Source organism: Dromiciops gliroides, chromosome 3, assembly GCF_019393635.1.
Source record: "Dromiciops gliroides isolate mDroGli1 chromosome 3, mDroGli1.pri, whole genome shotgun sequence".
Classification (NCBI taxonomy): Eukaryota; Metazoa; Chordata; class Mammalia; order Microbiotheria; family Microbiotheriidae; genus Dromiciops; species Dromiciops gliroides.
The window spans coordinates 171,695,213-171,721,832 of NC_057863.1; the positions used below are offsets into that span (position 1 = coordinate 171,695,213).

General features: G+C 38.9%; 3 protein-coding genes across 3 annotated transcripts; all 3 read right to left on the bottom strand.

Annotated features, from left to right (window-relative positions):
- Positions 1-522: 522 nt before the first annotated feature.
- LOC122747287 (probable E3 ubiquitin-protein ligase TRIML1) lies at positions 523-1,725 on the bottom strand. Its single transcript, XM_043993397.1, has one exon. The coding sequence runs from the start codon at positions 1,723-1,725 to the stop codon at positions 523-525; it is 1,203 nt and encodes a 400-aa protein (XP_043849332.1).
- Positions 1,726-13,490: 11,765 nt separating this feature from the next.
- LOC122747288 (probable E3 ubiquitin-protein ligase TRIML1) lies at positions 13,491-14,693 on the bottom strand. Its single transcript, XM_043993398.1, has one exon. The coding sequence runs from the start codon at positions 14,691-14,693 to the stop codon at positions 13,491-13,493; it is 1,203 nt and encodes a 400-aa protein (XP_043849333.1).
- Positions 14,694-19,469: 4,776 nt separating this feature from the next.
- LOC122747289 (probable E3 ubiquitin-protein ligase TRIML1) lies at positions 19,470-20,672 on the bottom strand. The gene has a single exon (XM_043993400.1). The coding sequence runs from the start codon at positions 20,670-20,672 to the stop codon at positions 19,470-19,472; it is 1,203 nt and encodes a 400-aa protein (XP_043849335.1).
- Between the last annotated feature and the right edge of the window lie 5,948 nt (positions 20,673-26,620).

The following is a 26,620-nucleotide window of genomic DNA, read 5'->3' on the forward strand; positions in this document are numbered from 1 at the left end:
TACTTCTTCAAGTTAACTTGTCTCTCACTGGGGGATTCAGATTTCTATGCCAATTTCCCTAGGACTTTAAGTGAACTATTCTCTTTATTCCTTATCTATCATCTATCTACTCATCTACCTATCTATTTATCAATCAATTGATTGATCCATTCATTTATTCATTCTTATTTATTTCATGTATTTTTCTTTCTCACTTTGCTTACTTGGTAATTTATCTATTTATTCATATATTTGTTGACCATTTAAAATTTCCCTCTCCATCCTGCTCTACTTGGAAATGTTTATCTTTCTTTTTTGTCCACTCAGTGCTTCTTTCCTATTCCTTTTCTGCCTCCCCTTCCACTACAAATCAGCTACCATTAAAAAAACGAACTTGCACTTCTTTATTGATACAAAGTATAAACGAGATGTGATTTTATTTGGTTTTAATACTCATACATCATTTAATTAACCATTTCAACATGAGCTCAAATAAATACAAAGTCATTTTCAGTGTCATATTCAGTTCCTTCTCATGGAAAGTTACCCTTTGTAATCAGCATCATGGACATCCCTTTGGTGATTACTAATGGGGCAGATAATGAGTGATCCAGGAATACTTTCTTCATTAGGAAGGCAAGGAGAAAAGTAAGGACGGAGAGGCCCTTCAAAGCCCATGTCTGAGAGACTATGGATTAGGGATCTGTCTTTGACATCATAAAACGCTATATGTCCCTTTTCATAATCAAGAAAAATGCCCACTTTGTGTATAGGAGGGCTCAAAGAAACACCTCTCTCTGAATTCCAGAGAAAAAAAAGCTTTTCAGATGTGAAGGCTACAAGAGTCTTTATATCCTCAGATGAAGTGGAGAATTCCCCCTTTCTGCTGACTGAATCTTTACAGATGCCCACCTCCCACTCTGTCTTCTCTCCCACTTCCACTTCCCAATAGTGTTTGCCTGAGGTGAAGGTCTGGGCCCCCAAAACAGCAAGAGCACTGTCAAATCTCTCTTTGTTGTCAGGCAGGTCCTGGGGGACACTTCCATATTGGACACTCTTCAAATCCTCAGACAGGATGAGATGGGGATTGGCTGAATCAGGATCAAGAGTTATATCTCTCTGGAAACTCAAGAGCACTTCTCTCAAGCCTCTGATGGGACAGGTGGTGAAGAAAGGGGAGGCACACTCTGGTTCTTGAAGTAGCAGTTCCTCATTCCTTTCCAAAGTGCCTTTTGTGTCCTGAAGCATTTCCAAGGGGGGCTTGTCCAAATTCTCCTCTATTTTGAAACTCAGTTGTTGCAGATTCTGGATTTGTTGAGACAGCTTGACATTGCTCTCCTCCAGTTTGGCCAGGTTGTCTCTGGATTCCTGCTTCAATTTTTGTACATATTGATATTCTTCATCCCATAAGAATTGATGCATTTTTCCATATTCAGAAGTAATTGATTGTTTCAGAGAGTAAGTACTCTCCTTAAAGCATGTCTCTTCCCTTTTTACTGCATCCAATGCCATTTTTAATTCCTCTTCTTTTTTCTGTAGGAAAGTCAGTGTCTCCTGGAGGTTCACCTTGTGCTTGTCAGCATCTGTTTCTAAGGGAAGGACATGGTGATCCTTGTGCTCCGGGGCTAATAAACAGGAAACACAGAGGAGCCTCTGGTCTTCCTCACAGAAGAACTTCTCTTTTTCCCCATGTTGATCACAGGTGGTCAGACCCACCATGCTCTGCAGCAAATGAGGTCTGAGCATTTTGGCAGTGATGGACAGATCCTGCAGACTCCTGCTGGGCACCAAGTCACTGTATTTGATAACTCCTCTGCACTCTGAGCTGGTTAAGATTTCATGGGTTCTCTCCCTGCACTGGAGAAGAGACAATGCACAAAAGCACTGGATCAGTGAAGTAGCCCAGGTAGATGGAGCAAGTGAGATTTGCCTTAAAATCTTCAATTATTTCTCTTTCATCTATGTTCCTAGGGCTCTGGTGGCTCCCTTCTCAGATTTTCCTCTCAGGACAGATCAAGCCAGCTCTTCCTCTCAAGTTCTGGTAGGAAAAGATATGAGCACTGACTTTTATATGTCATCCTCTGCTTAGCCCCTCCCTTTACTCCACCCCCCAAAACGTGAGAACTCCTGTCTTTGGGGAGAGTTGACAGGTTCTGCTCTAGGGCTGAGTTCTTAACTTTCTTCTAATCCCACTATTCAGCATTACCATCTCTTGAAAAGATCCTTACTTCCTCTTAGTAAGTGCAAAAGTTCTCCAGTTTAGCCTACCTACTTGGGACCTTTAGCAACAATCCATCCCATTTTCAGGCCTCAGGACCATTTCATTCTGAGATGGAAACAGGGCAAGGCAAACATCAAATCATCTCTGTCCTCCGAACTGTCTCCCACTTACCCAACCCACCTGTATTAAACTTTGATACTTCTCCCTGTGTTGTTTAAAAATCTAAATGTGGGCTCTAATCTAACCCTGCCCCGGTTGTGGGGGGAAACTGGCTGAAATCATTGATAAATGAAGCAAGAATTTAGGCTTTTAAGTGAAGAGAGAGAAAGATTGAGAACAGACTCTTTATAGGATGGAAATCCTAGTTTTCCTAGTAGCCCATGTGAAGTTGTTCCACCAAGGAGATGTCCAAAAGGCTGAACCAAAAGACCCAGCTCCAGTCCACCAGCCTCTGCTTCCTACTTCCTATCCTTCTCCCTGAAATGTGAGGTTCTTCAAGTTGATTGGTCCAGAGTAGTCTCCTGTTGATTTTGCAGTCCACAGCCTCTGAAAACACCCTCTACTCAGGGTTGGCCAGGTGTGATCTCAATTTAATCAACCTTAACTAGGTTCAACTTCTGAGGACAATACCCTACTCAGGGCAGGCCAGGTGTGGTCCTGGTTTAATCCTCACAAGTAGGTACTTAGTCAGTTTCTCAAGCAATACTAGATCAATCAGGTGGGCCCCCTGGCAGTCTGCCAAATTGCATTATTTTATCACACCTCTAAATCTCTCTTTTTTGTCCCTCCTCACAGTCATGATTCAATGATTGGACTGAGTTGTCTTTTTGAATATAAATATTTCTTTCTTTTTTTTTCCAAAAGAAACTTAATTTTTATTCTTTTTCTTCACAGATATTCAACACAGAAAGTATAAGGCTGGCTTTTTCCTCAGAAGTATACCAAAAACTCATGCTGAATGAAGTGATAGCAGTACCAGAATAATGGTGACCAAGGTCCCTCTCAGAGGAGGGCACAGGATTGATGGGGTCTTGGGGAGGACTGGAACATAGATAATGAAAGCCATATATTCCCAGATCCAGATTTTTTGAATGCCCTTGTACCAGTCCATTCACCTCCCCAGAGTAAAGAACCACATATCACCCTAAAAGTGGGGGAGACTTATTATGATTGTCTGCTAGACACAGGAGCCTCTAAATCAGTATTAGTAAGCAAACCAGATGCTGGGTGTAGACCTGTAGGATTTTTGAATGTAGTGGGAGTCTCAGGAAAGAGCCAGAGAGTGGCAAAATTGAATCCTCGCATGGTATCTATGGGGCCCTTAACAGTAGAACATTCATTTTTACTCATGCCTGATGCCCCTGTAAATTTATTAGGTCGTGATCTCCTTTGCAAGCTTAGAGCAACCATATCTTGTGCTCCAGATGGGGCTGTCTCCCTACAATTGCCAGAAGATACTGTTCATTTATTACCAATTTTACTTACAGAAGCTCAAGGAACAGCAGGGGAGGTATCCAAAATCCCCTCTGACATTCCTGAGTCTTTATGGGCCTCATCCCCTAATGAGGTGGGGCTCCTTAAGTCTGCCATGCCTGTTACCTTTAAAGTTAAGGGGGGACCACCCCCCTCCATTCCACAGTATCCATTGTCTAGGGAAGCAATAGAAGGGATCACCCCTATAATTGAGGCTTTGAAAAGCCAGGGTATTATTATTCCATGTCATCACTCTCCATGCAATACTCCCATTTTGCCAGTTAAAAAACCCAAGCCTGGGCCAGATGGTAAACCTGTTTATCGTTTTGTGTAAGATCTTAGAGCGATTAATAATTATGTTATTCCTAGACATTCTATAGTCGCAAACCCGGCTACGATAATTTCATCAATTCCCTATGAATCTACATGTTTCACAGTGGTAGACCTTTGCTCTGCCTTTTTCTCCATACCAGTACATGAGGACTTCCAATATTTATTTGCTTTTACCTGGAAAAATAGACAGTGGACCTGGACTAGACTCCCACAGGGATTTGTAGACAGTCCCACATTATTTTCCCAAATTTTACAGCAGGATCTGGCCTCTATTACCTTTAAAGGCTCCACACTAGTACAATATGTTGATGACTTACTTTTGGCCTCTCCTAATGCTGAAATTTGTCAGGAAGATAGCCGTCACTTACTGCTGGAGCTGCACAAGAGAGGACACAAGGTTTCCAAGACAAAGGTACAATGGTGTTTGCCCCAGGTAGAATATTTAGGATTTATTTTAGCTGCTGGAACTTGCTCTGTCTCTTCTAAGCAAGTCCAGGCCATTCAACAACTCTCTGCCCCCACTACTAAGAGGCAGTGGAGAGCCATTCTGGGAGCAGCTGGGTACTGTAGACAATGAATACCCTCTTTTGGTGAAATTACTAAACCTCTCATAGCTCTTACAAAAAGTTCTGTTCCAGACATTTTACAGTTGGATCCCCAGCATCTCTCAGCCATAAAAGAATTAAAACGGGCCTTGTTATCAGCACCTGCCCTAGGACTACCAGATTATAGTAAGCCTTTCACTCTCTTTGTGCATGAACAAAGGGGGGTGGCTTCTGGAGTTCTGACTCAGTCACTGGGGCCTAACCAACGCCCTATAGCCTACTATTCAACTCAGCTGGACCCTGTAGCGGCTGGAGTGCCACCTTGCCTTAGAGCAGTGGCGGCCACAGCCCTTTTGGTAAAAAAAGCCTCTGATTTGGTCCTAGGTAACCCTCTAACTGTGCAATGCCCTCACGAAGTAGAGGCTCTCTTACTACGTCACAGGACACAAGCCTTTTCAGATCAAAGGCTGGCTAAGTATGAAATAACCCTGTTAGGTAATGAGAATATCACTTTAAAACACTGCACAGTTCTTAATCCAGCAACACTACTCCCTAACTTAGCATTCTCAGGGGAACCGTTGCACGACTGTGCTTCTTTAGTTGATATGGCTGAAAAACCCCGTGACGATCTTTTTGATACACCTTTAGAAAATCCTGATCTTGTCCTCTATACAGAAGGTTCCTCATTTATGAGAGAGGGAACCCGTTTTACTGGAGCTGCTGTAGTTTCTGATTATGACACCCTCTGGGCAGCTTCTCTGCCTTCCCATTTTAGTGCACAGGCTGCTGAACTTGTGGCTCTTACACAGGCCTGTAATATAGCCAAAGATAAGAGTGCCACCATTTTTACCGACTCGAAATATGGTTTTGGCATATGCCACTTTATTGGTATGATTTGGCGTCAACGAGGCTTTCTAACATCCTCGGGCAAGGCTATTGCCAATGGGGACCTTATCAAGGACCTCTTAGATGCCCTGAAACTGCCTTCTTCCCTAGCCATTGTACATTGCCCTGCCCACGCAGGGAATAGTGATCCTGTTTCAAAGGGAAATGCACAAGCTGATTCTGCAGCCAAGCTTGCTGCATTAGAAGCTCCTGAACATATACTTAACCTTTCACCTTCTGAGGATATTCCTTCCAACCTAACCTATGACGATTCTGAAGTAGAAAAGTGGAAAAAGAAATTTAAGGCGAAACAGATCAATGGCATCTGGGTGTCTCCGGAAGGTAAGCCACTTCTTCCCCGGAAATTCTACTACCAGGTATGCCTCTCTGTTCACAGAAAAGGCCATTTTGGTACACAAGGCATTGTAGACTCTATTAAGAGAACCTGGATAGCACCAGGTGTGACTAATACAGCATCTCGAATCTGCTCGGGCTGCTCCACATGTCAGTCTTATAATCAGTATGCTTTTAAAGCCAAAGCTTATGGAGGGCGTCCCCTAGCATATATACCTTTTGAGCACTTACAAATTGATTATATTACTATGCCAAAAGCAGGACATTATAAATTTTGCCTTGTTATAGTTGATCAGCTCACTCGGTGGGTAGAGGCATTTCCCAGCCCCCGAGCCACAGCTGCTTTTGTTGCCAAAATTCTTCTTAAAGAGATAGTACCTTGTTTTGGCCCACCAGCCCGCATCGATTCTGACAAAGGCACACATTTCACTGATTTGATTTTATCCCAAATCTACTCTTTCTTGGGAGTGACTCCAAAATTCCACACGCCCTACCATCCACAAAGTTCAGGCCAAGTTGAACATATGAATAAAGAGCTTAAGAGTATGATTGGCAAATTATGTACTGAAACCCATTTGAAATGGCCTGATGTTCTACCATTGGGATTATTCTATCTACGAAGTAGACCAAGGGGAGAACTTCATATATCTCCTTATGAAATGCTTTTTGGTCACCCTCCTATCCAAGCTAAAACTTTTTCCCCAGTTTATACATCATTGGTGGTAGGTGATACTTCTGTTGCCTCCTATATACAGGAATTACAGACCAGGCTACGTGAACTCCATGAGGCAGGAGCTGTGGTCCAGGCAGGCCCATTAGACTTTTCATTGTATAACTTCAACCCAGGAGATAAAATATATGTAAAGAATTTTCAGAGAACCAGTGGAACCCAACCTGCCTGGGAAGGACCTTTTCAGGTATTATTGACAACTCCTACTGCCATTAAAATTGGTGAAAAAGACTCATGGATTCATTGCTCTCATATAAAGCCTGCACCATTCATAGGTGAAGAGATTTCAGATAGACCTGAGGTAGACGCTAAAGAGGTAAAAACCCTAACGATAGCAACTGTTAAAGAGCAAAGAGAGTTCAGAGGAAATAGACAGTTCCCATTTGATAATCCCACTGATCAGTTAAATGCTTTGGGACTCAGTCTTCGTAAAGTATCAGGAGACGGAAATTGCCTTTTTAGGGCTTTAGCAGACCAGATAGAAGGTCCCTGTAGAAATCATCTCAGACATAGACAAGAAGCTGCTTCTTATATGATTAACCATAGACAAGAGTTTGAGTCTTTTAGAGTAAATGACTCCCCTTTTGAAGAATATGTTGACAAATTAAAGAAATTTGAAAAGTGGGGAGGAAATGATACAATTGTAGCATTTGCTAAGCAGCATCAGCTGAATGTGGTGGTTCATCAATTAAATCAGCCTCTATTGAAAATCAGTGGCACAGACAAAACTGATGCTAGAGAACTCCACATTTTCTACCATAAAGAACATTATGACAGCATTAGAAAGATCAATGACAATTCAGAAACCCCTGCCACTTTGGCATGCAGAGAATTGGGGAACCAGTTAAAACAATGTGGCATACCCCAAACTCTAGCAGCTTGAATACCTTAAAATTTAACAAGCATTTCCTTCTACAGGCAAAAGCACTGAAGCACATGGCCTGGTTTTCTGGCCCACCTCAACTATTTTTTTTAATTCTTTTTGTTTTTTTGTTTTGTTTTGTTTTGTTTTGACTTTTGAAAGGCACTGAAAAGACCTGGAATTCACCACACCTTTAGGTTCTTTAAGAGCACAAAAGGGTGCTTAGCGAATCTTTTGTTTTTATTTTTATTTTTGGTTTTGCTTTGTTTTTTGACTTTTGTTTCTTTTGCTTTTCTTTAAAACTAAATTTTATAAACTAAGTGATTATTCAAAGACATTTTAAGTATATGCTGTGGGTGAGGCCATCGGGCCTCAGAAGCTACCAGAATTCTTTTTTTTACTCTTTCTTTTTGAGAGAACCATGAGTTCTAATGAGTTTTGTTTTATTTATTTATTTTTCTCCTTTCTCTTGTATGTTGTTCTGTTTAACTAAAAAATACCAGAAATTGCTTGATACCTCACTGAAAACATTGAATATTGAATCTTGCTAATTGAAGTCTTACTTCTTTTTGATAAATTAATCACCACTTTAAGTATCTGCTACTGTTATACTGGAGAATTCATGTATAAGATGATGTGGTTTACTTGCTAAAAGAAGATTATGTGATAATGTCTAAAAGAAGATTATGTAATAATGTCTAATGTAATCAGCTATTTACATTCGTTTATTATTTATATGTCATTATACTCTGGGTATGGTTTGGAATTATTGTATATATCACTAATATATTCTCAGTTATGCAGCATAGCACGCATTTTTACCATCATACTGTCTTTGGTGAAATTAATGAGATTTTGGAAGTATGGAAACTTATCATTTCAGAAACTAACTTGCTGTGAACTCTGATGCAGGCCCTGGAGAGAATATATGTGCAACAAAAGGAGAGACAGGTATACGTAAGTCCATGGTTTGCTTATGATGGTGACTATGTGTGTAGAGCACAATTACTAGGCACAGTCCAGTATTCATCCTCTCTCCCTCCTAATTTAACCTAATTTAACTGAACTTAATTATCTTTTTATCTCACTCAGTTGAACTCACCTGTGGCCTAGCACAATCACTGGCTGTCTCGGAACCATAAGATATGGTATGATAACCTTTCCATAACATTTTCAGGTGTCATGAACACATACTAAATTTGGCTTTGATCCAGACACATGGTGGTAAAAAGTGTTACACATTGCATAACTACCTCAACCCTCTATTACAAGTCTAACCATATAAAGGAGGGAATGTAATGGAATTTATTAATTTGATCATTGACAATGCTATGCTAAGGTTTGGTAAAAAAATACAGAAATTCAAACAGTTAAAGAAGATAATCCAGCTTTCCAGACCAGAGTCCAGAATCCAGTTTTCCAGACCAGAATCCAGTTTCCTCCTGATGACATCTTACCACTTCAAGAAGACAAGAGAACTCAAAGACTTTATATGAACTGTTTTGCTTTATTAGCTTTTACTATCTCCTTTCTGTTATAATATATACTATCTGTAACATGTACTCTCTGCAGAGGCTCTCCCTTTGCAAGACTAATGTCAAAGCATCGGTTCATGAGGACAAAAAAAAAAAATCGCCCCTCTGGACAAAACTTTCCTCTCTTCCTTTTCTATATTGTTGTTCGCATATTATTAGTTAGCAATAGTTATTATATTCTGTTTACTGTTCCATCAAGGAAACATTCCGTTTCTTGAGGAAGCAAAGGGGGGAAATGTGGTAAAAAAATATGAAAGTTTTTAACAGTTGGTTAGGATAACTGAAAGATGCCAGTTTTTGAAGGACCACCCTTTTGGGGAGGAGACGAACAGTCCGCCTGCTGCGCATGTCAGACTGCCTGCGGGGACTCGAGTTCCCGGGTGGAGAGAACGGAAGTGGGGGCTTTTGCCTGCTTGGCGGGACTCCTGACGGCGCGGCACAGACGGTCTCTCTCCAAAGGTGGCCTTTTCGGTTTGGTGAGTTTTTATAAGGAATATAGACTAAGCTTAGACTTCAGACGATTTGTATTATGTTTCTACTTTCCTATCCTTCTAATCAACATCACCTTGTGACTACCATAACAATAAATAAAAGGTCTATCTAGAAAACCAAAAGCTTCTTCCATTTACTAGTTTGGGAGATAAATTAAGGGAAAGGTTAAGTAGGGGAGATTTATGATCTAATATCCAATTTTAAATCTCACAGAATGAAGTGAGCAGAACCAGGAGAACATTATACAAAGTGATAGCAACATTGTGTGATGATGAACTGTGATAGACAGTTCTTTTCAGCAAAACAATGATCCAACACAATTCCAAAGGACTCATGATGGAAAATGCTCTCCACAACCAGAAAAAGAACTGTGGAATCTGAATGCAGATTGAACCATACTATCTTTCTTGAGGTTTCTACTTTTTTGTTTTGTTTTTGTTTTTGAATTTTTTTCCCTTTTGATCTGAATCTTTCACAAAATGACTCTTGCAGAAATAGGTTTAATGAGATTGTACATACATAACCTATATCAGATTGCTTTCTGTTTTGGGGAGTGGGGAGGGAAGGGAAGGAGGGAGAAAAATTTGGAACTCAAAATGTTATAAAAACAAGGGTTGAAAATTATCTTTACATGTAACTAGAAAATAAAAAAATACTTTCATGATAAAGAAAAAGAAGTCTACCACAAAAGATTTGACAAAGACTTATTGGTGTCTTTTTTTTTTTTTACAGCTTTCCAATCTAAGTTCCTCTTTTTCCTCTCCCTCAAAAGTAAACAAGTCATGTCCCAAAGTGCTTCTAGTCTCTGGATGGGGCTGAATTCTCACCTTTTTTATTTTTCAGAATGAACTTCATGGTTCACAATGGTGTTCTCACCTGGGCACTTTAGACCAGAATTGTCTTGCCCTTCAATCTCTCAAGTCAGTCAGGATTTGGTAGAAACTATCTTATTTTTAATTTGAGATATAGTGACAGCATCAATGTTGTTTTAAAATATCTTCTTTGAAAAATAAATGTAGGGGGCAGCTAGGTGGTGCAGTGGATAAAACACTGGTCCTGGATTAAGGAAGACATGCGTTCAATCCAGCCTCAGTCACTAAACACTTACTAGTTGTTTGACCCTGGGCAAGACACTTAACCCTCATTGCCCCCACCCCACCCCCAAATTTAAAAAAAAAACAAATGTAAAAAAGAAAATGTCTTTGGTTTTATAGCTCTGAAAAGAGAGAAAGTCTCCAAGAGAAAAATGAGGATATAAGAACAGAATTTTCATAAATGTCTTGTGTCAATTTCCTACCCTTAACCTATCTGTTGAGTTCTTATTTATTGTTTTTGTTTTTAGTGGAAACCTCTTTAATATAACTGAAATGACATTTCTTTCAACTCTTACAAAAAGCTCCAGGACTTCAATGAGTTCAAATAAACATCCTATGAGTTTAATTGTCATATATTTTAATTGATTTTTTTAATTTATAAAAGACACATTTCTATAACAGTACAATAAAAAAGATGATTGCACATGAAACTGAAAATCAACTATGCACAACTTCTGTTTCCTTTCACAAATACAACAAACTTTTCATCTAAGTTTCTTTTTATTTTCTACCCTTTTTCTTCCCTTCCACCTATCCTACCCTGGACCTAGACCTGGTTACAATTAGATACAAATAGTTACACATACCCATACACACACACTGGCGCGCACATGCACACAAACACGAAAATGCACTGTTCCATTGTTCTGTGTATTTTATACATAGATTTTATACATTGTTGCATTTATTCTATTCATAATTCTATTTATTACTTCTTTCTCAAGAGGCAGATAGTCTTCAAATGTTTTTTATGGTTAATTTGGGTATTTATAATAATCAAATTAACTTTTTCACTCAAAGTCATTATTTGCTGTAATTGTATATCATCTTTTACTTCTGCTCATTTTGCTCTTCATTATTGCATGTGGCTTTCCATGTTTTTCTAACAGTCACTGAGTTCATCATTTCTTATATCACAGTAGTATTCTATTAAAATCATATACCACAACTTGATCAGCTATTCCTCAATGGATGGACATCCCTGCAATTTCCAGTTCTTTATCACCACAAAGAGAGGTGTTATTAACATTTCAGAACATATAGGTTCTTTCCCTTTTTCCTTAATCATCTTTGGAAATAGACCAAGGAGTGGTATTGCTGGGTCAAACATTATAGGTAGCCTAATAACTCTTTGGGCATAATTCCAGATTGCTTTCCAAATGGTTTGGATCGGTTCACAATTCCTACAACAATGAATTAGTGTCCAGTTTTTCCACATCTGCTTCAACATTTATCACTTTGCCTTTCTATTTAGGTCAGGTATCCATTTTTACCTTATCTTGGTAAATGGGGAATGTGGGGACCAATTTTTAATTGGGGAGTGCTAGCTAAGTGGCTCACTGCAATACTGGGGCAAGGAAGGAGACCATCAGCCTCCCTCAAAATAGAACAAGATTTATTTGAACAAGAATGAACTTAAAAAAAAAAAAACACAACCAGGATCAGTAGAATGAAGGGAAAGGAAATAAAATGGGGAAAGGGAAATTATAATACCTGAAAAAATACCACCACCCAGGAATCAGCGGAAAATACACAGCAGAATGCCAGTCGATTTCCAGCTTCCACCTAGAATGCCCAATTCTCCTCCCCCCAAACTTAGAAATGCCCCACACAGCCCCAGCCAGTGGGATGGCTGCTCTGACAGTCACATGACTGCCCTCAGTAGGCTTCAAATCATTATAATTTTGCCAGGTCCATGTAGGCATTGGCAAGTAGTGATGATGTGAGGTGCCAGAGCCCTGGCAATGGCTACAACCAGTAGGTGGAGCACCGTGAGGTTTGCAGAGCCCCAGGCCAGTGCCCACTGAGGCATAAAAACCTCAAATAATTAATTCTTTACAGGAAAGATATTGGTCTAAGCCCAGTTTCTGCTATATTGCTTTCCATTTTCTTGTGGACAATTTTTACCAAATAATGGATTTTCATCCCAAAATCTTGTCTTTATACTTCTGAAATACAAGGTTACTGTGTTTACTTGCTGCTATAAATGGTATGTCTACTCTATTCCATTAATCTCCATTTCTGTCTCCTAGCTTGTATCAGATAATTTTGATACTTACTGTCTTGTAGTATACTTTAAGATCTGGTACTGCTAAACCTCCTTCAATTACATTTTTTTTTCATTATTTCCTTTGATATTCTTGACTTTTTTTCCCAAATGATTGGGTTTTTTCCCTAATTAAGTAAAATAATATTTTGGTAATTTAATTGGGATAATGTTGAATGTATAAATCAGTTTGGGTAAAAGTGTCATTTTTATTATCTTGGACCTGCCTAACCATGAGCAATTAATACACTTTCTCAAATTATTTAAATTTGATTTTATTTGTGTGTATATATATATATATATTTATGTATATATATATATATATATGATAAAATATCATGCTTCAATAATCTACCTTCTCACCTGCTGAAGTCTTATTTATTGTAACCATGGAAGTTGTTTGAGGCTACTTCTTCAAGTTAACTTGACTCTCACTGGGATATTCAGATTTCCATGGGCATTTCCCTAGGACTTTATTTAAGTGAATTATTCTCTTTTTTCCTTATCTATCATTTATCTACCCATCTACCTATCTATCTATCAATCAATTGATTGATCCATTCATTTATTCATTCTTATTTATTTCATGTATTTTTCTTTCTCACTTTGCTTACTCGGTCATTTATTTATTCACATATTTGTTCACCATTTAAAAGTTCCCTCTCCATTGTGCTCTACTTGGAAACGGTTATCTTTCTTTTTTCTCCACTCAGTACTTCTCTCCTATTCCTTTTCTGTCTCCCCTTCAAATTTAGGTATGTACATATCAGCTAACATTAAAAGAAAAGAACTTGCACTTTTTCAATGATACCAAGTATAAAAGAGATATGATTTTATTTGGTTTTAATACTCATACATCATTTAATTAACCATTTCAACATGAGCTCAAATAAATACAAAGTCATTTTCAGTGTCATATTCAGTTCCTTCTCATGGAAAGTTACCCTTTGTAATCAGCATCATGGACATCCCTTTGGTGATTACTAATGGGGCAGATAATGAGTGATCCAGGAATACTTTCTTTATTAGGAAGGCAAGGAGAAAAGTAAGGGCGGAGAGGCCCTTCAAAGCCCATGTCTGAGAGACTATGGATTAGGGATCTGTCTTTGACATCATAAAACGCTATATGTCCCTTTTCATAATCAAGAAAAATGCCCACTTTGTGTATAGGAGGGCTCAAAGAAACACCTCTCTCTGAATTCCAGAGAAAAAAAAGCTTTTCAGATGTGAAGGCTACAAGGGTCTTTATATCCTCAGATGAAGTGGAGAATTCCCCCTTTCTGCTGACTGAATCTTTACAGATGCCCACCTCCCACTCTGTCTTCTCTCCCACTTCCACTTCCCAATAGTGTTTGCCTGAGGTGAAGGTCTGGGCCCCCAAAACAGCAAGAGCACTGTCAAATCTCTCTTTGTTGTCAGGCAGGTCCTGGGGGACACTTCCATATTGGACACTCTTCAAATCCTCAGACAGGATGAGATGGGGATTGGCTGATTCAGGATCAAGAGTTATATCTCTCTGGAAACTCATGAGCACTTCTCTCAAGCCTCTGATGGGACAGGTGGTGAAGAAAGGGGAGGCATACTCTGATTCTTGAAGTAGCAGCTCCTCATTCCTTTCCAAAGTGCCTTTTGTGTCCTGAAGCATTTCCAAGGGGGGCTTGTCCAAATTCTCCTCTATTTTGAAACTCAGTCGTTGCAGATTCTGGATTTGTTGGGACAGCTTGGCTTTGTTCTCCTCCAGTTTGGCCAGGTTGTCTCTGGATTCCTGCTTCAATTTTTGTATGTATTGATATTCTATCTCCAATAAGAATTGATGCATTTTCCCATACTCAGAAATAATTAAACGTTTCAAAGAGCAAGTACTCTCCTTAAAGCATGTCTTTTCCCTTTTTACTGCATCCAATGCCATTTTTAATTCCTCTTCTTTTTTCTGTAAGAAAGTCAGTGTCCCCTGGAGGTTCACCTTGTGCTTGTCAGCATCTATTTCCAAGGGAAGGACTTTGTGATCCTTGTGCTCCGGGGCTAATAAACAGGAGTCACAGAGGAGCCTCTGGTCTTCCTCACAGAAGAACTTCTCTTTTTCCCCATGTTGATCACAGGTGGTCAGACCCACCATGCTCTGCAGCAAATGAGGTCTGAGCATTTTGGCAGTGATGGACAGATCCTGCAGGCTCCTGCTGGGCACCAAGTCACTGTATTTGATAACTCCTCTGCACTCTGGGCAGATTAAGATTTCATGGGTTCTCTCCCTGCACTGAAGAAGAGACACTGTGCAAAAGCACTGGATCAGTGAAGTAGCCCAGGCAGATGGAGCAAGTGAGATTTGCCTTAAAATCTTCAATTATTTCTCTTTCATCTATGTTCCTAGGGCTCTGGTGGCTCCCTTCTCAGATTTTCCTCTCAGGACAGATCAAGCCAGCTCTTCCTCTCAAGTTCTGGTAGGAAAAGATATGAGCACTGACTTTTTATATGTCATCCTCTGCTTAGCCCCTCCCTTTACTCCACCCCCCCCAAAACGTGAGAACTCCTGTCTTTGGGGAGAGTTGACAGGTTCTGCTCTAGGGCTGAGTTCTTAACTTTCTTCTAATCCCACTATTCAGCATTACCATCTCTTAAAAAGATCCTTATTTCCACTTAGTAAGTGCAAAAGTTCTCCAGTTTAGTCTACCTACTTGGGTCCTTTAGCAATAACCCATCTCATTTTCAGGCCTCAGGACCATTTCATTCTGAGATGGAAACAGGGCAAGGCAAACCTCAAATCATCATCTCTGTCCTCCAAACTGTCTCCCACTTACCCACTCCATCTGTATTAAACTTTGATATTTCCCCCTGTGTTGTTTAAAATTCTAAATGTGGGTTCTAATCTGCCCCCCTCTCCAGTTTTGGGGGGAAATTGGCTGAAATCATTGATAAATGCAGCAAGAGTTTAGGCTTTTAAGGGTTTATTAAAAGAAATAGTATAAGTGAAGAGAGAGAAAGATTGAGAACAGACTACTCATAGGATGGAAATCCTAGTTTTCCTAGTAGCCCATGTGAAGTTGTCCCACCAAGGAGATGTCCAAAAGGCTGAACCAAAAGACCCAGCTCCAGTCCACCAGCCTCTGCTTCCTACTTCCTATCCTTCTCCCTGAAATGTGAGGTTCTTCAAGTTGATTGGTCCAGAGCAGTCTCCTGTTGATTTTGCAGTCCACAGCCTCTGAGAACACCCTCTACTCAGGGATGGCCAGGTGTGATCTCAATTTAATCAACCTTAACTAGGTTCAACTTCTGAGGACAATACCCTACTCAGGGCAGGCCAGGTGTGGTCCTGGTTTAATCCTCACAAGTAGGTACTTAGTCAGTTTCTCAAGCAATACTATATCAATCAGGTGGGCCCCCTGGCAGTCTGCCAAATTGTATTATTTTATCACATCCCTAAATCTCTCTTTTTTTTCTCCCCTCACAGTCATGATTCAATGATTGGACTGAGATGTCTTTTTGAATATAAACATTTCTTTCTTTTTTTTTCCAAAAGAAACTTAATTTTTATTCTTTTTCTTCACAGATATTCAACACAGAAAGTATAAGGCTGGCTTTTTCCTCAGAAGTATACCAAAAACTCATGCTGAATGAAGTGATAGCAACATTGTGTGATGATGAACTTAGCTCTTTTCACCAATACAATGATCGAACACAATTCCAAAGGACTCATGATGGAAAATGCTCTCCACATCCAGAAAAAGAACTGTGGAGTCTGAATGTAGATTGAGCCATGCTATCTTTCGTGGGGTTTCTACTTTTTTGTTTTGTTTTGTTTTTTGAGTTTTTTCCCTTTTATTCGGAATCTTCTTTCACAAGATGACTCTTGCAGAAATATGTTTACATACATAAGCTATATCAGATTGCTTTCTGTTTTGGGGAGTGGGGAGGGAAGGGAAAGAGGGAGAAAAATTTGGAACTCAAAATGTTATAAAAACTAGGAATGAAAACTTTACATGTAACTGGAAAATAATAAAATACTTTCATGATAAAAAAAAAGAAGTCTACCACAAAAGATTTGACAAAGACTTGTTGGTGTCTTTTTTTTTACAGCTTTCCAATCTAAGTTCCTCTTTTTAAATCTCCCTCAAAAGATGACAAGTTAAGTCCCAAAGTGCTTCTAGTCTCTGGATGGGGCTGAATTCTCACCTTTTTCATTTTTCAGAATGAACTCCATGGTTCACAATGGTGTTCTCACCTGGGCACTTTAGACCAGAATTGTCTTGCCCTTCAATCCCTCAAGTCAGTCAGGATTTGGTAGAAACTATCTGATTTTTAATTTGAGATATAGTGACAGCATCAATGTTGTTTTAAAATATCTTCTTTGAAAAATAAATGTAGGGGGGCAGCTAGGTGGTGCAGTGGATAAAACACTGGTCCTGGATTAAGGAAGACAAGAGTTCAATCCAGCCTCAGACACTAAACACTTACTAGTTGTTTGACCCTGGGCAAGACACTTAACCCTCATTGCCACACCCCACTCCCAAAGTTAAAAAAATTAATGTTAAAAATAAAATGTCTTTGGTTTTATAGCTCTGAAAAGAAAGTCTCCAAGAGAAAAATGAGGATAAAAGGAAAGAATTTTCTTAAATGTCTTGCCTCAGTTTCCTACCCTTAACCCATCTGTTGAGTTTGTATTTATTGTTTTTGTTTTTAGTGGAAACTTCTTTAATATAACTGAAATGACATTTCTTTCAACTCTTACAAAAAGCTCCAGGACTTCAATGAGTTCAAATAAATATCCTATGAGTTTAATTGTCATAGGTGTTTAATTGATTTTTTAATTTATAAAAGACACATTTCTATAAAAGTACAATAAAAAAGATTATTGCACATGAAACTGAAAATCAACTATGCACAACTTCTTTTTCCTTTCACAAATACAACAAACTTTTCATCTAAGTTTCTTTTTATTTTCTACCCTTTTTCTTCCCTTCCACCTATCCTACCCTGGACCTAGACCTGGTTATCATTAGACACAAATAGTTACACACACACACACACACACACACACACACACACACAAACACAAACACACACACACACAGGCAAATGCACTGTTCCATTGTTCTGTGTATTTTATACATAGATTTTATACATTGTTGCATTAATTCTATTCATAATTCTATTTATTAGTTCTTTCTCAAGAGGCAGATAGTCTTCAAATGTTTTTTATGGTTAATTTGGGTATTTATAATAATCAAAATAACATTTTCACTCAAAGTCATTCTTAAAACAATATTGCTGTAATTGTATATCATCTTTTACTTCTGCTCATTTTGCTCTTCGTTATTGCATGTGGCTTTCCATGTTTTTCTAACAATCACTGAGCTCATCATTTGTTATACCACAGTAGTATTCTATTAAAATCATATACCACAACTTGATCAGCCATTCCTCAATGGATGGACATCCCTGCAATTTCCAGTTCTTTATCACCACAAAGAGAGGTGTTATTAACATTTCAGAACATATAGGTTCTTTCCCTTTTTCCTTAATCATCTTTGGAAATAGACCAAGGAGTGGTATTGCTGGGTCAAACATTATAGGTAGCCTAATAACTCTTTGGGCATAATTCCAGATTGCTTTCAGAATGGTTTGGATCGCTTCACAATTCCAACAACAATGAATTAGTGTCCAGTTTTTCCACATCTGCTTCAACATTTATCACTTTCCCCTTCTATTTAGGTCAGATATCCATTTTTACCTTATCTTGGTAAAGGGGGAAAGATATTGGTCTAAGCCCAGTTTCTGCTATTTTGTTTTCCATTTTCTAGTGGAAAATTTTTACCAAATAATGGATTTTCATCCCCAAATCTTGTCTTTTCACTTGTCAAATACAAGGTTACTTTGTTTACTTGCTGCTATAAATGGTATGTCTACTCTATTCCATTAATCTCCATTTCTGTCTCTTAGCTTGTATCAGATAATTTTGATACTTAACTGCCTTGTAGTATAGTTTAAGATCTGGTACTGCTAAACCTCCTTCAATTACATTTTTTCATTATTTCCTTTGATATGCTTGACTTTTTTTTTCCAAATGATTGGGGTTTTCCCCTAATTAAGGAAAATAATATTTTGGTAATTTAATTGAGATAATGTTGAATGTCTAATTCAGTTTGGGTAAAAGTGTCATTTTTATTATCTTGGACCTGCCTAACCATGAGCAATTAATACACTTTCTCAAATTATTTAAATTTGATTTTATTTGTGTGTATATATATTTATAAGCATATATATATGATAAAATATCATGCTTCAATTTCCCACCTTCTTCTCACCTGCTGAAGTCTTATTTATTAGAACCATCCATAACACCTTGTCTGTAGATGTCTTATATTCACAATTCATTGGAAGTTCTTTGAGGCTAGTTCTTCAAGTTAACTTGACTTTCACTGGGGAATTCAGATTTCCATGCCCATTTTCCTAGGACTTTATTTAAGTGAACTATTCTCTTTTTTCCTTCTCTGTCATCTATCTACCCATTTACCTATCTATCAAACAATTGATTGATCCATTTATTTATTCATTCTTATTTATTTCATGTATTTTTCTTTCTCACTTTGCTTACATGGTCATTTATTTATTAATTCATATATTTGTTGACCACTTAAAATTTCCCTCTCCATCCTGCTCTACTTGGAAATGTTTATCTTTCTTTTTTCTCCACTCAGTACTTCTCTCCTATTGCTTTTCTGCCTCCCCTTCAAATCTAGGTATGTACATATCAGCTAACATTAAAAAAAAAGTACTTGCACTTTTTTAATGACACCAAGTATAAATGAGATGTGATTTTATTTGGTTTTAATACTCATACATCATTTAATTAACCATTTCAACATGGGCTCAAATAAATACAAAGTCATTTTCAGTGTCATATTCAGTTCCTTCTCACAGAGAGTTACCCTTTGTAATCAGCATCATGGACATCCCTTTGGTGATTACTAATGGGGCAGATAATGAGTGATCCAGGAATACTTTCTTCATTAGGAAGGCAAGGAGAAAAGTAAGGGCGGAGAGGCCCTTCAAAGCCTATGTTTGAGAGACTATAGATTAGGGATCTCTCTGTGGCTTCATAAAATGCTATATGTCCCTTTTCATAATCAAGAAAAATGCCCACTTTGTGTATAGGCTGGCACAAATAAAATCCGCTCTGTAAATCCCAGAGAAAGAAATTATTTCCAGATTTGAAGCCTGCTAGAATTGTTACATCCTCAGATGAGGAGGAGATTCTCCCCTTTCTGCTGACTGAATCTTTACAGATGCCCACCTCCCACTCTGTCTTGTCTCCCACCTCTACTTCCCAGTAGTGTTTGCCTGAGGTGAAAGTCTGGGCCCCCAAAACAGCAAGAGTATAGTTAAATCTCTCTTTGTTGTCAGGCAGGTCCTGGGGGACACTTCCATATTGGACACTCTTCAAATCTTCAGACAGGATGAGATGGGGATTAGCTGATTCAGGATCAAGAGTTATATCTCTCTGGAAACTCATGAGCATTTCTCTCAAGCATGTGATGTAACAGGTGGTCAAGACAGGGGAAGCATACTCTGGTTCTTGAAGTAGCAGCTCCTCATTCCTTTCCAAAGTGCCTTTTGTGTCCTGAAGCATTTCCAAGGGGGGCTTGTCCAAATTCTCCTCTATTTTGAAACTCAGTCGTTGCAGATTCTGGATTTGTTGGGACAGCTTGGCTTTGTTCTCCTCCAGTTCGGCCAGGTTGTCTCTGGATTCCTGCTTCAATTTTTGTATATATTGATATTCTTCATCCCATAAGAATTGATGCATTTTTCCATATTCAGAAATAATTGAACGTTTCAAAGAGTAAGTACTCTCCTTAAAGCGTGTCTTTTCCCTTTTTACTGTGTCCAATGCCATTTTTAATTCCTCTTCTTTTTTCTGTAAGAAAGTCAGTGTCTCCTGGAGGTTCACCTTGTGCTTGTCAGCATCTATTTCCAAGGGAAGGACTTGGTGATCCTTGTGCTCCAGGGCTAATAAACAGGAATCACAGAGGAGCCTCTGGTTTTCCTCACAGAAGAACTCCTGTTTTTCCCCATGTTGATCACAGGTGGTCAGGCCCACCATGCTCTGTAGCAAATGAGGTCTGAGCATTTTGGCAGTGATGGACAGATCCTGCAGACTCCTGCTGGGCACCAAGTCACTGTATTTGATGACTCCTTTGCACTCTGGGCAGGTCAAGGTTTCATTGGTTCCCTCTGCACTAGAGAAGAGACACTCTGTGCAAACGCTAGGGCCACATTTGATCAGTGAAGTAGCCCAGGCAGATGGAGCAAGTGAGATTTGCCTTAAAATCTTCAATTATTTCTCTTTCATCTATGTTCCTAGGGCTCTGGTGGCTCCCTTCTCAGATTTTCCTCTCAGGACAGATCAAGCCAGTTCTTCCTCTTGAGTTCTGGTAGGAAAAGATATTAGCACTGACTTTTTATGTGTCTTCCTCTGCTTAGCCCTTCCCTTTACTCCGCCCCAAAAAAGGTGAGATTTCCTTTTTTGGGGGAGAGTTGACAGGTTCTGCTCTAGGGCTGACTTCTTACCTTTCTTCTAATCCCACTATTCAGCATCATTATCTCTTGAAGAAAAACTTCCTTACTTCCTTTTAGTAAGTGCAAAGTTCTCCAGTTTAGCTTACCTACTTGGGTCAATTAGTACTAACCCATCTCATTTTCATGCCTCAGGACCATTTCATTCTGAGATGGAAAAGGGACAAGGAAAACCTCAAACCATCATCTCTATCCTCTAAACAGCTTCCCACCCATTCCCATTCCCAACACCTACATTAAACTTTGGTATTTCCCCCCTCAGTCTCTCTTTTTTGTCCCCTATCTTAGTTATGATTCACTGATTAGACTTAGATGTCTTCTTCTTATATACATATTTTTTAAAAAGACCACTGTAATACTTTTTTTGTTGTTGGAAGGGGGGGCAATGAGGGTTAAGTGACTTGCCCATGGTCACATAGCTAGTAAGTGTCAAGTGTCTGAGACTGGATTTGAACTTAGGTCCTCCTGGATCCAGGGCCAGTGCTTTATCCACTGCACCACCTAGCTGCCCCCCTTATATACATATTTTTAAGAAAAACTTACTTATGATTCCTTTCTTCTTAGACATTCTATTAAGAGCCCTTTTCTCAGAGCTCTGCCACCAAAAGAGTTGAGAACTGAGTTGTTCCTGGCTTTTACATCTTGTCCCTTTAAGCTTTTCTCTTTCCTTGACTCTCAAAAGGTGAGAACTCTATACTGAAGTGTTTCCTTTGTCTGCAATGGGGCGGAGTTCTAACATTTTTCCTTTTTTCGAGTTTTAGACCTCAAGGTTTTCGGTTGTGTTCACACCTAAGCACTTTAAACTAGATTTGTCTTGTCCTTCATTCCTTCTAGCCACTGGGGAATGGGTGAAAATGACAGAACTTTTAACTGGAAATATGGTGACTGCATCAATATTATTGTGAAATATCTTGTTTTGTGTGGTAGCTCTGAAAAGAGGCACAAGAAGTTCTACTGGGGAAGAACAAGGGTGTGAAAACAGAAAGTAGGAAAGTATATTTGGTTAAAAAGAGTCAAGCCTCAATTTCCTACCCTCCACTTATCTGAGTTGAGGTCTTACTTATTAAAATTATTCATAATTCATTTATTTCTGTTGATGTCTTATATTTCCCGATTCAGTGCAAGCTCCTTGAGTCAACTGTGGTGCTCAATTGTATTATTTGTCACCTGGGAACCAACATACTTTATTTATTTGTTTGTTTGTTTTGAGGGGCAATGAGGGTTCAGTCACTTGCCCAGGGCCATGCAGGGAGTAAATGTCAAGTGTGTGAGGTCAGATTTGAAATCAGGTCCTCCTGAATTGACGACTGGTGCTTTATCCACCATGCCACTTAGCTGACCCCTGTGATGTTTAAAATCTAATGTATGGTCACCTTTTCCTGTACCTCAGTTTAGGGAAAACTAGCTAGGGTTTACTTACAAATTAGAAGCCTTAGCACCAAATTTGGCATTAAGCATTTATTAAAGAGTAAAGAGAGACCACGTGGAGTTCAGAAAGATAGCAAAGCCTATCTACCCTAAGAGTTCAGCCTGGCCTCCTTCTTCTCCTTTCTTTCTGCCACCACCACAATGTTCAGGAATGAGAGAAAGAGCTAGAGAGCAAACAGTACTTCTTTTGCCCTCCACCCTCCATCCCCACCCCACCAGGAAGAGGCAGTCCTTCAAGCTGAATAGTTGAGGGTGGCCTCTAAGAACACTCCCTCTTGGGAGTCAGGCCGGTGTGTTTTGTTTTTGTTTTTTTTAATAAATAAACATATTTATTATTTTTTAAAAAAGAACGCAGGAACACAGTGAAAAAATATTAATCATTTTATCTTCCCTTATTCAATTGCATGCTCTTGAGGGCAGGGAAGTCTTATTTATCTTTGAACTGACCTTAGGTTTCTACTCTACACAAAGTGGCTTCTTTTTTTTCTCCTGATAAAAGTGTTTTATTATTTTCCAGTTACATGCAGAAATAATCTTCAACATTTGTTTATATAAGATTTCCAATTTCAAATTCTTGTCCCTCCCCTCCCTCCCCCCCTCCCCTAGACAACAGGTAATCTGATATAGGTGTTTTATACACATACACACACACAGACATACACACACAGACACACAGACACACATGCGCGCTCGATCTGGCGCACGTGTGCGTGTGTGTGTGTGTGTGTGTGTGTATAAAATAACATTAAACATATTTCTGCATTAGTCATGTTATAAGAGAAGAATCAGAGCAAAAAAGGAAAAACCTCAAAAAAGAAAAACTACAGCACCAAAAAGAAAAGAAATAGTATGGTTCTATCAGCATCCATATTCCACAGTTCTTTTTTTTTTTCCCTGGATTTGGAGAGCCTTTTCCATCATGAGTCCTTTGGAACTTTCTTGTACCATTGTATTGGTTGGTGTGGTTTTAATCAAGTCAGCTTTAAGAGAGTTAATGAGCAGAGTCAGTCAGTCAGTCTCACTTAATTCAATCAATTCAAATCACTCTCCAGGTGAGGGCTTTGGGCATTGACAAATCTCACACCCCCAACATACTTCTTTTTAAAATTAATTATAAAATCTTTTATCATTTTTCTTGAATATGTTTTTCATAGCATCATTTTTATTGTTTCCTTTTTTACCATATTTTTTATTTTTCTCAATTACATGTAAACTAAATTTCTGACATTCATTTTTTTTTGAGCTCCAAATTCTCTCTCTCTCTCCGCCTCCTCCATCTCTTAGAAGGCAAGCAATTTGATACAGATTATAATTGTGCTGTCAATTGGAAAATGTCCATTTTAGTTGTATTCCAAAGAAGAAGCACACCCCCCAAAAAACAATTTAAAAGTTTTGTAAAAGTATGATTGAATTGACATTCAGACTTCATCAGTTCTTTCTCTGAAGGTAGATAATGTGTTGGGGTGTGGGTTTTTTGTTTTGTTTGCTTGTTTGTTTGTTTTTAATGAAGAATCCTTCAGAATCATTTTGGATCATGTATTCAGCTCCCTCTATTACAAATTTAACAGTGGGACATCATCATCTCTCAAGAAGGGCAATGTAGCAGTAGCCTACCTGTAGGCATCATGGAAAGCAGGAGAGCAACAGTATCCTTTTACCTCGACTGTAATCTGCAATCACTAATAACAATTCAGAATTCAGGGACTCCAGGGTCTAGATGTTTTCTTACAACAACATAGTTTGTAAGCAGAAAGGAGATTATTAATGACCCAGATTTAAGTAGGCAGCCAGGTGTTGAAGTGGATAGAGAGCTGGGCCTGGAGACAGGAAGACTCATCTGCCTGAGTTCAAATCTGGTCTCTGCTACTTATTAGCTATGTGACCCTGGGCAAGTCACTTAACCCTATTTGCATTTGTTTCCTCCTCTGTAAAATGAGCTGGAGATGGAAAAGGCAAACCACTCTAGTATCTTTGCTGAGAAACCTCCAAATAGAATCACAAAATGACTGAACAACTACAACAACAATCCTTTAGTGGAGAGGAAGTAATATAAATAGTTAGCACCTTTAAGAAGCAGTCACTTTTAAGTGGATGGGATCATTAGTAGAGTTCTACCCTTACACAGAATTCCTTGATAGATAAAATCAGCAGAGAATATTGTTTGACAACTTTGACCATTAATCAAAGTGATTTATAAAAGAGACAAATGTGTCCTTAGAAATGGGGTCCAGCATTAAACCATTCTCCACAAGTTGATCCTATTGAAGTGGAGGATAATTCTTTGACTACAACTATTACAGAAAAGGATAATAAAAAGTAGAGAATAACAGGGAAAGTGGAGACATTTAGACAAAGCCCTCTAGAATAAATTTGATAAGAACAAAAACATTTCTACCTGGTTTGGGGGACAGGGAGGTGCTTAGGAAAGGCTTTACTAAGAAGGGAAATTCTTCATAGAGGAACAGTACGTAGAGGTGGGTAATGAATTGTGAGAGGGTAATGGATTTTGGGATTCCCAGAGGCCCCTGCTTGAGAGGATAATATTGGGATTGATTGGATTGACTTTGCTGATTAACACACTTAAAGTTGACTTGATCGAAACCACACCCTAGAGCCTGGCCCTCATGGGGGGTGTGTTCTCTGAACTCTGACCTCAGCACATTCAGCTCATCAACCACCCTCAAGTCCAGTAAACCAATAGACTTGAATGATGCTAGCCAATTAGCTTTGAGCAGTGTAGAAGGGCAACCTTTCCTCCAAACCCAAAGGAAGCTTCCACTCTCAATTAGGCTCTCAAATGCACTCATGGAGGGGGACTTGGAGAAGAAAGGCCAGGCTGAGGTTTGATCTTTCCTCTAGGCTAGACAGGCTTCTTAACTTTCTGAGCCAAAGTGTTCTCTCTCTACTAATATTTGGTATGCTTTAATAAATGCTTAATGCCCCCAAACTGGTACTAAAGTTTCTAATTTATAAGTAACAAATGTATTAGAAATCCCAGTTAATTTTCCCTAAACTTGAGACAGAAATAAGGTGACCACATATAATTTTAAACTCCACAGTATGTATTATCCCCATTTTATAAATGATAAAACTGAGATTCAGAAGAACTAACTGACTTATTCAAGATCCCATTGCTTATGGGAAAAAAAATCCCATTGCTATTAAAATGTCAAAGCCAGAAGTTAAATCCCAATGTTGGGGGCTCCTGGACCAGTGTTATTTGTAGGTGGCTTCTCAGCCCTCATCTCTCTCCCATTCTGAACAGCATATGCAAACTACATCTTATACATGATTAATGAATGTTGTACTGATTGGTACTGATCATTCTTGTATCATGGGTCTTTCTAGCTAATCTGTAAGCTCCTTGAGGACAAGAAAAAGAGCTAATTGCATTTTCTCTCTTCACAATGCTAAAAACACTTTAGGGATAGTGGACTGATTGACCAGTTTCACAGCTCTTTATCCTTTAAACATACTTTAGGGGAAAGAGTAATGGACTAGGGTTCCAAGGGACCGAAGTCTGTATCTCCCACCAACTAATAGTGTGACCTTTGAAAAGACATTTGCATTTTTGTAATTCAGTTTCCTCGTCTGAACAACAAGGAAGTTGTGTAATAGTCCATTATCTAAGTAAATAAGTATAAAGGGCTTTTAACAATTGGGACTCAAGGACATGAAAGAGATAACTTTGTAGCTTTATCTGAATGGATCCTAGTCATAGACTAGGGAAATAAATAGTCACTGAGGGGCAGCTAGGTGGCCCAGTGGATAAAGCACCAGCCCTGGATTCAGGAGGACCTGAGTTCAAATTTGGCCTCAGAAACTTGATACTTACTAGCTGTGTGACTTTGAGCAAGTCACTTAACCCTCACTGCCCTGCCCCCCCCAAAAAAAATCATTGAGTCCAACCCATTTTACAGATGAGGGACCTTTGGGGTGGCATTTCAATAGATGTAGATAAAACAGTGGCTGGAGGCACCAAAAGTTCAATCTTGCCACAGTCTATTTTTATATGGCCTTTAAAAATGTTTGTTTGTTTGTTTTAAACATTTCTTTTTAAATGTAAAATAAAAA

Coding starts and splice junctions, on each gene's coding strand:
- LOC122747288 (XM_043993398.1), bottom strand. CDS start 14,693: ATGCTCAGACCTCATTTGCTGCAGAGCATGGTGGGTCTGACCACCTGT.
- LOC122747289 (XM_043993400.1), bottom strand. CDS start 20,672: ATGCTCAGACCTCATTTGCTACAGAGCATGGTGGGCCTGACCACCTGT.
- LOC122747287 (XM_043993397.1), bottom strand. CDS start 1,725: ATGCTCAGACCTCATTTGCTGCAGAGCATGGTGGGTCTGACCACCTGT.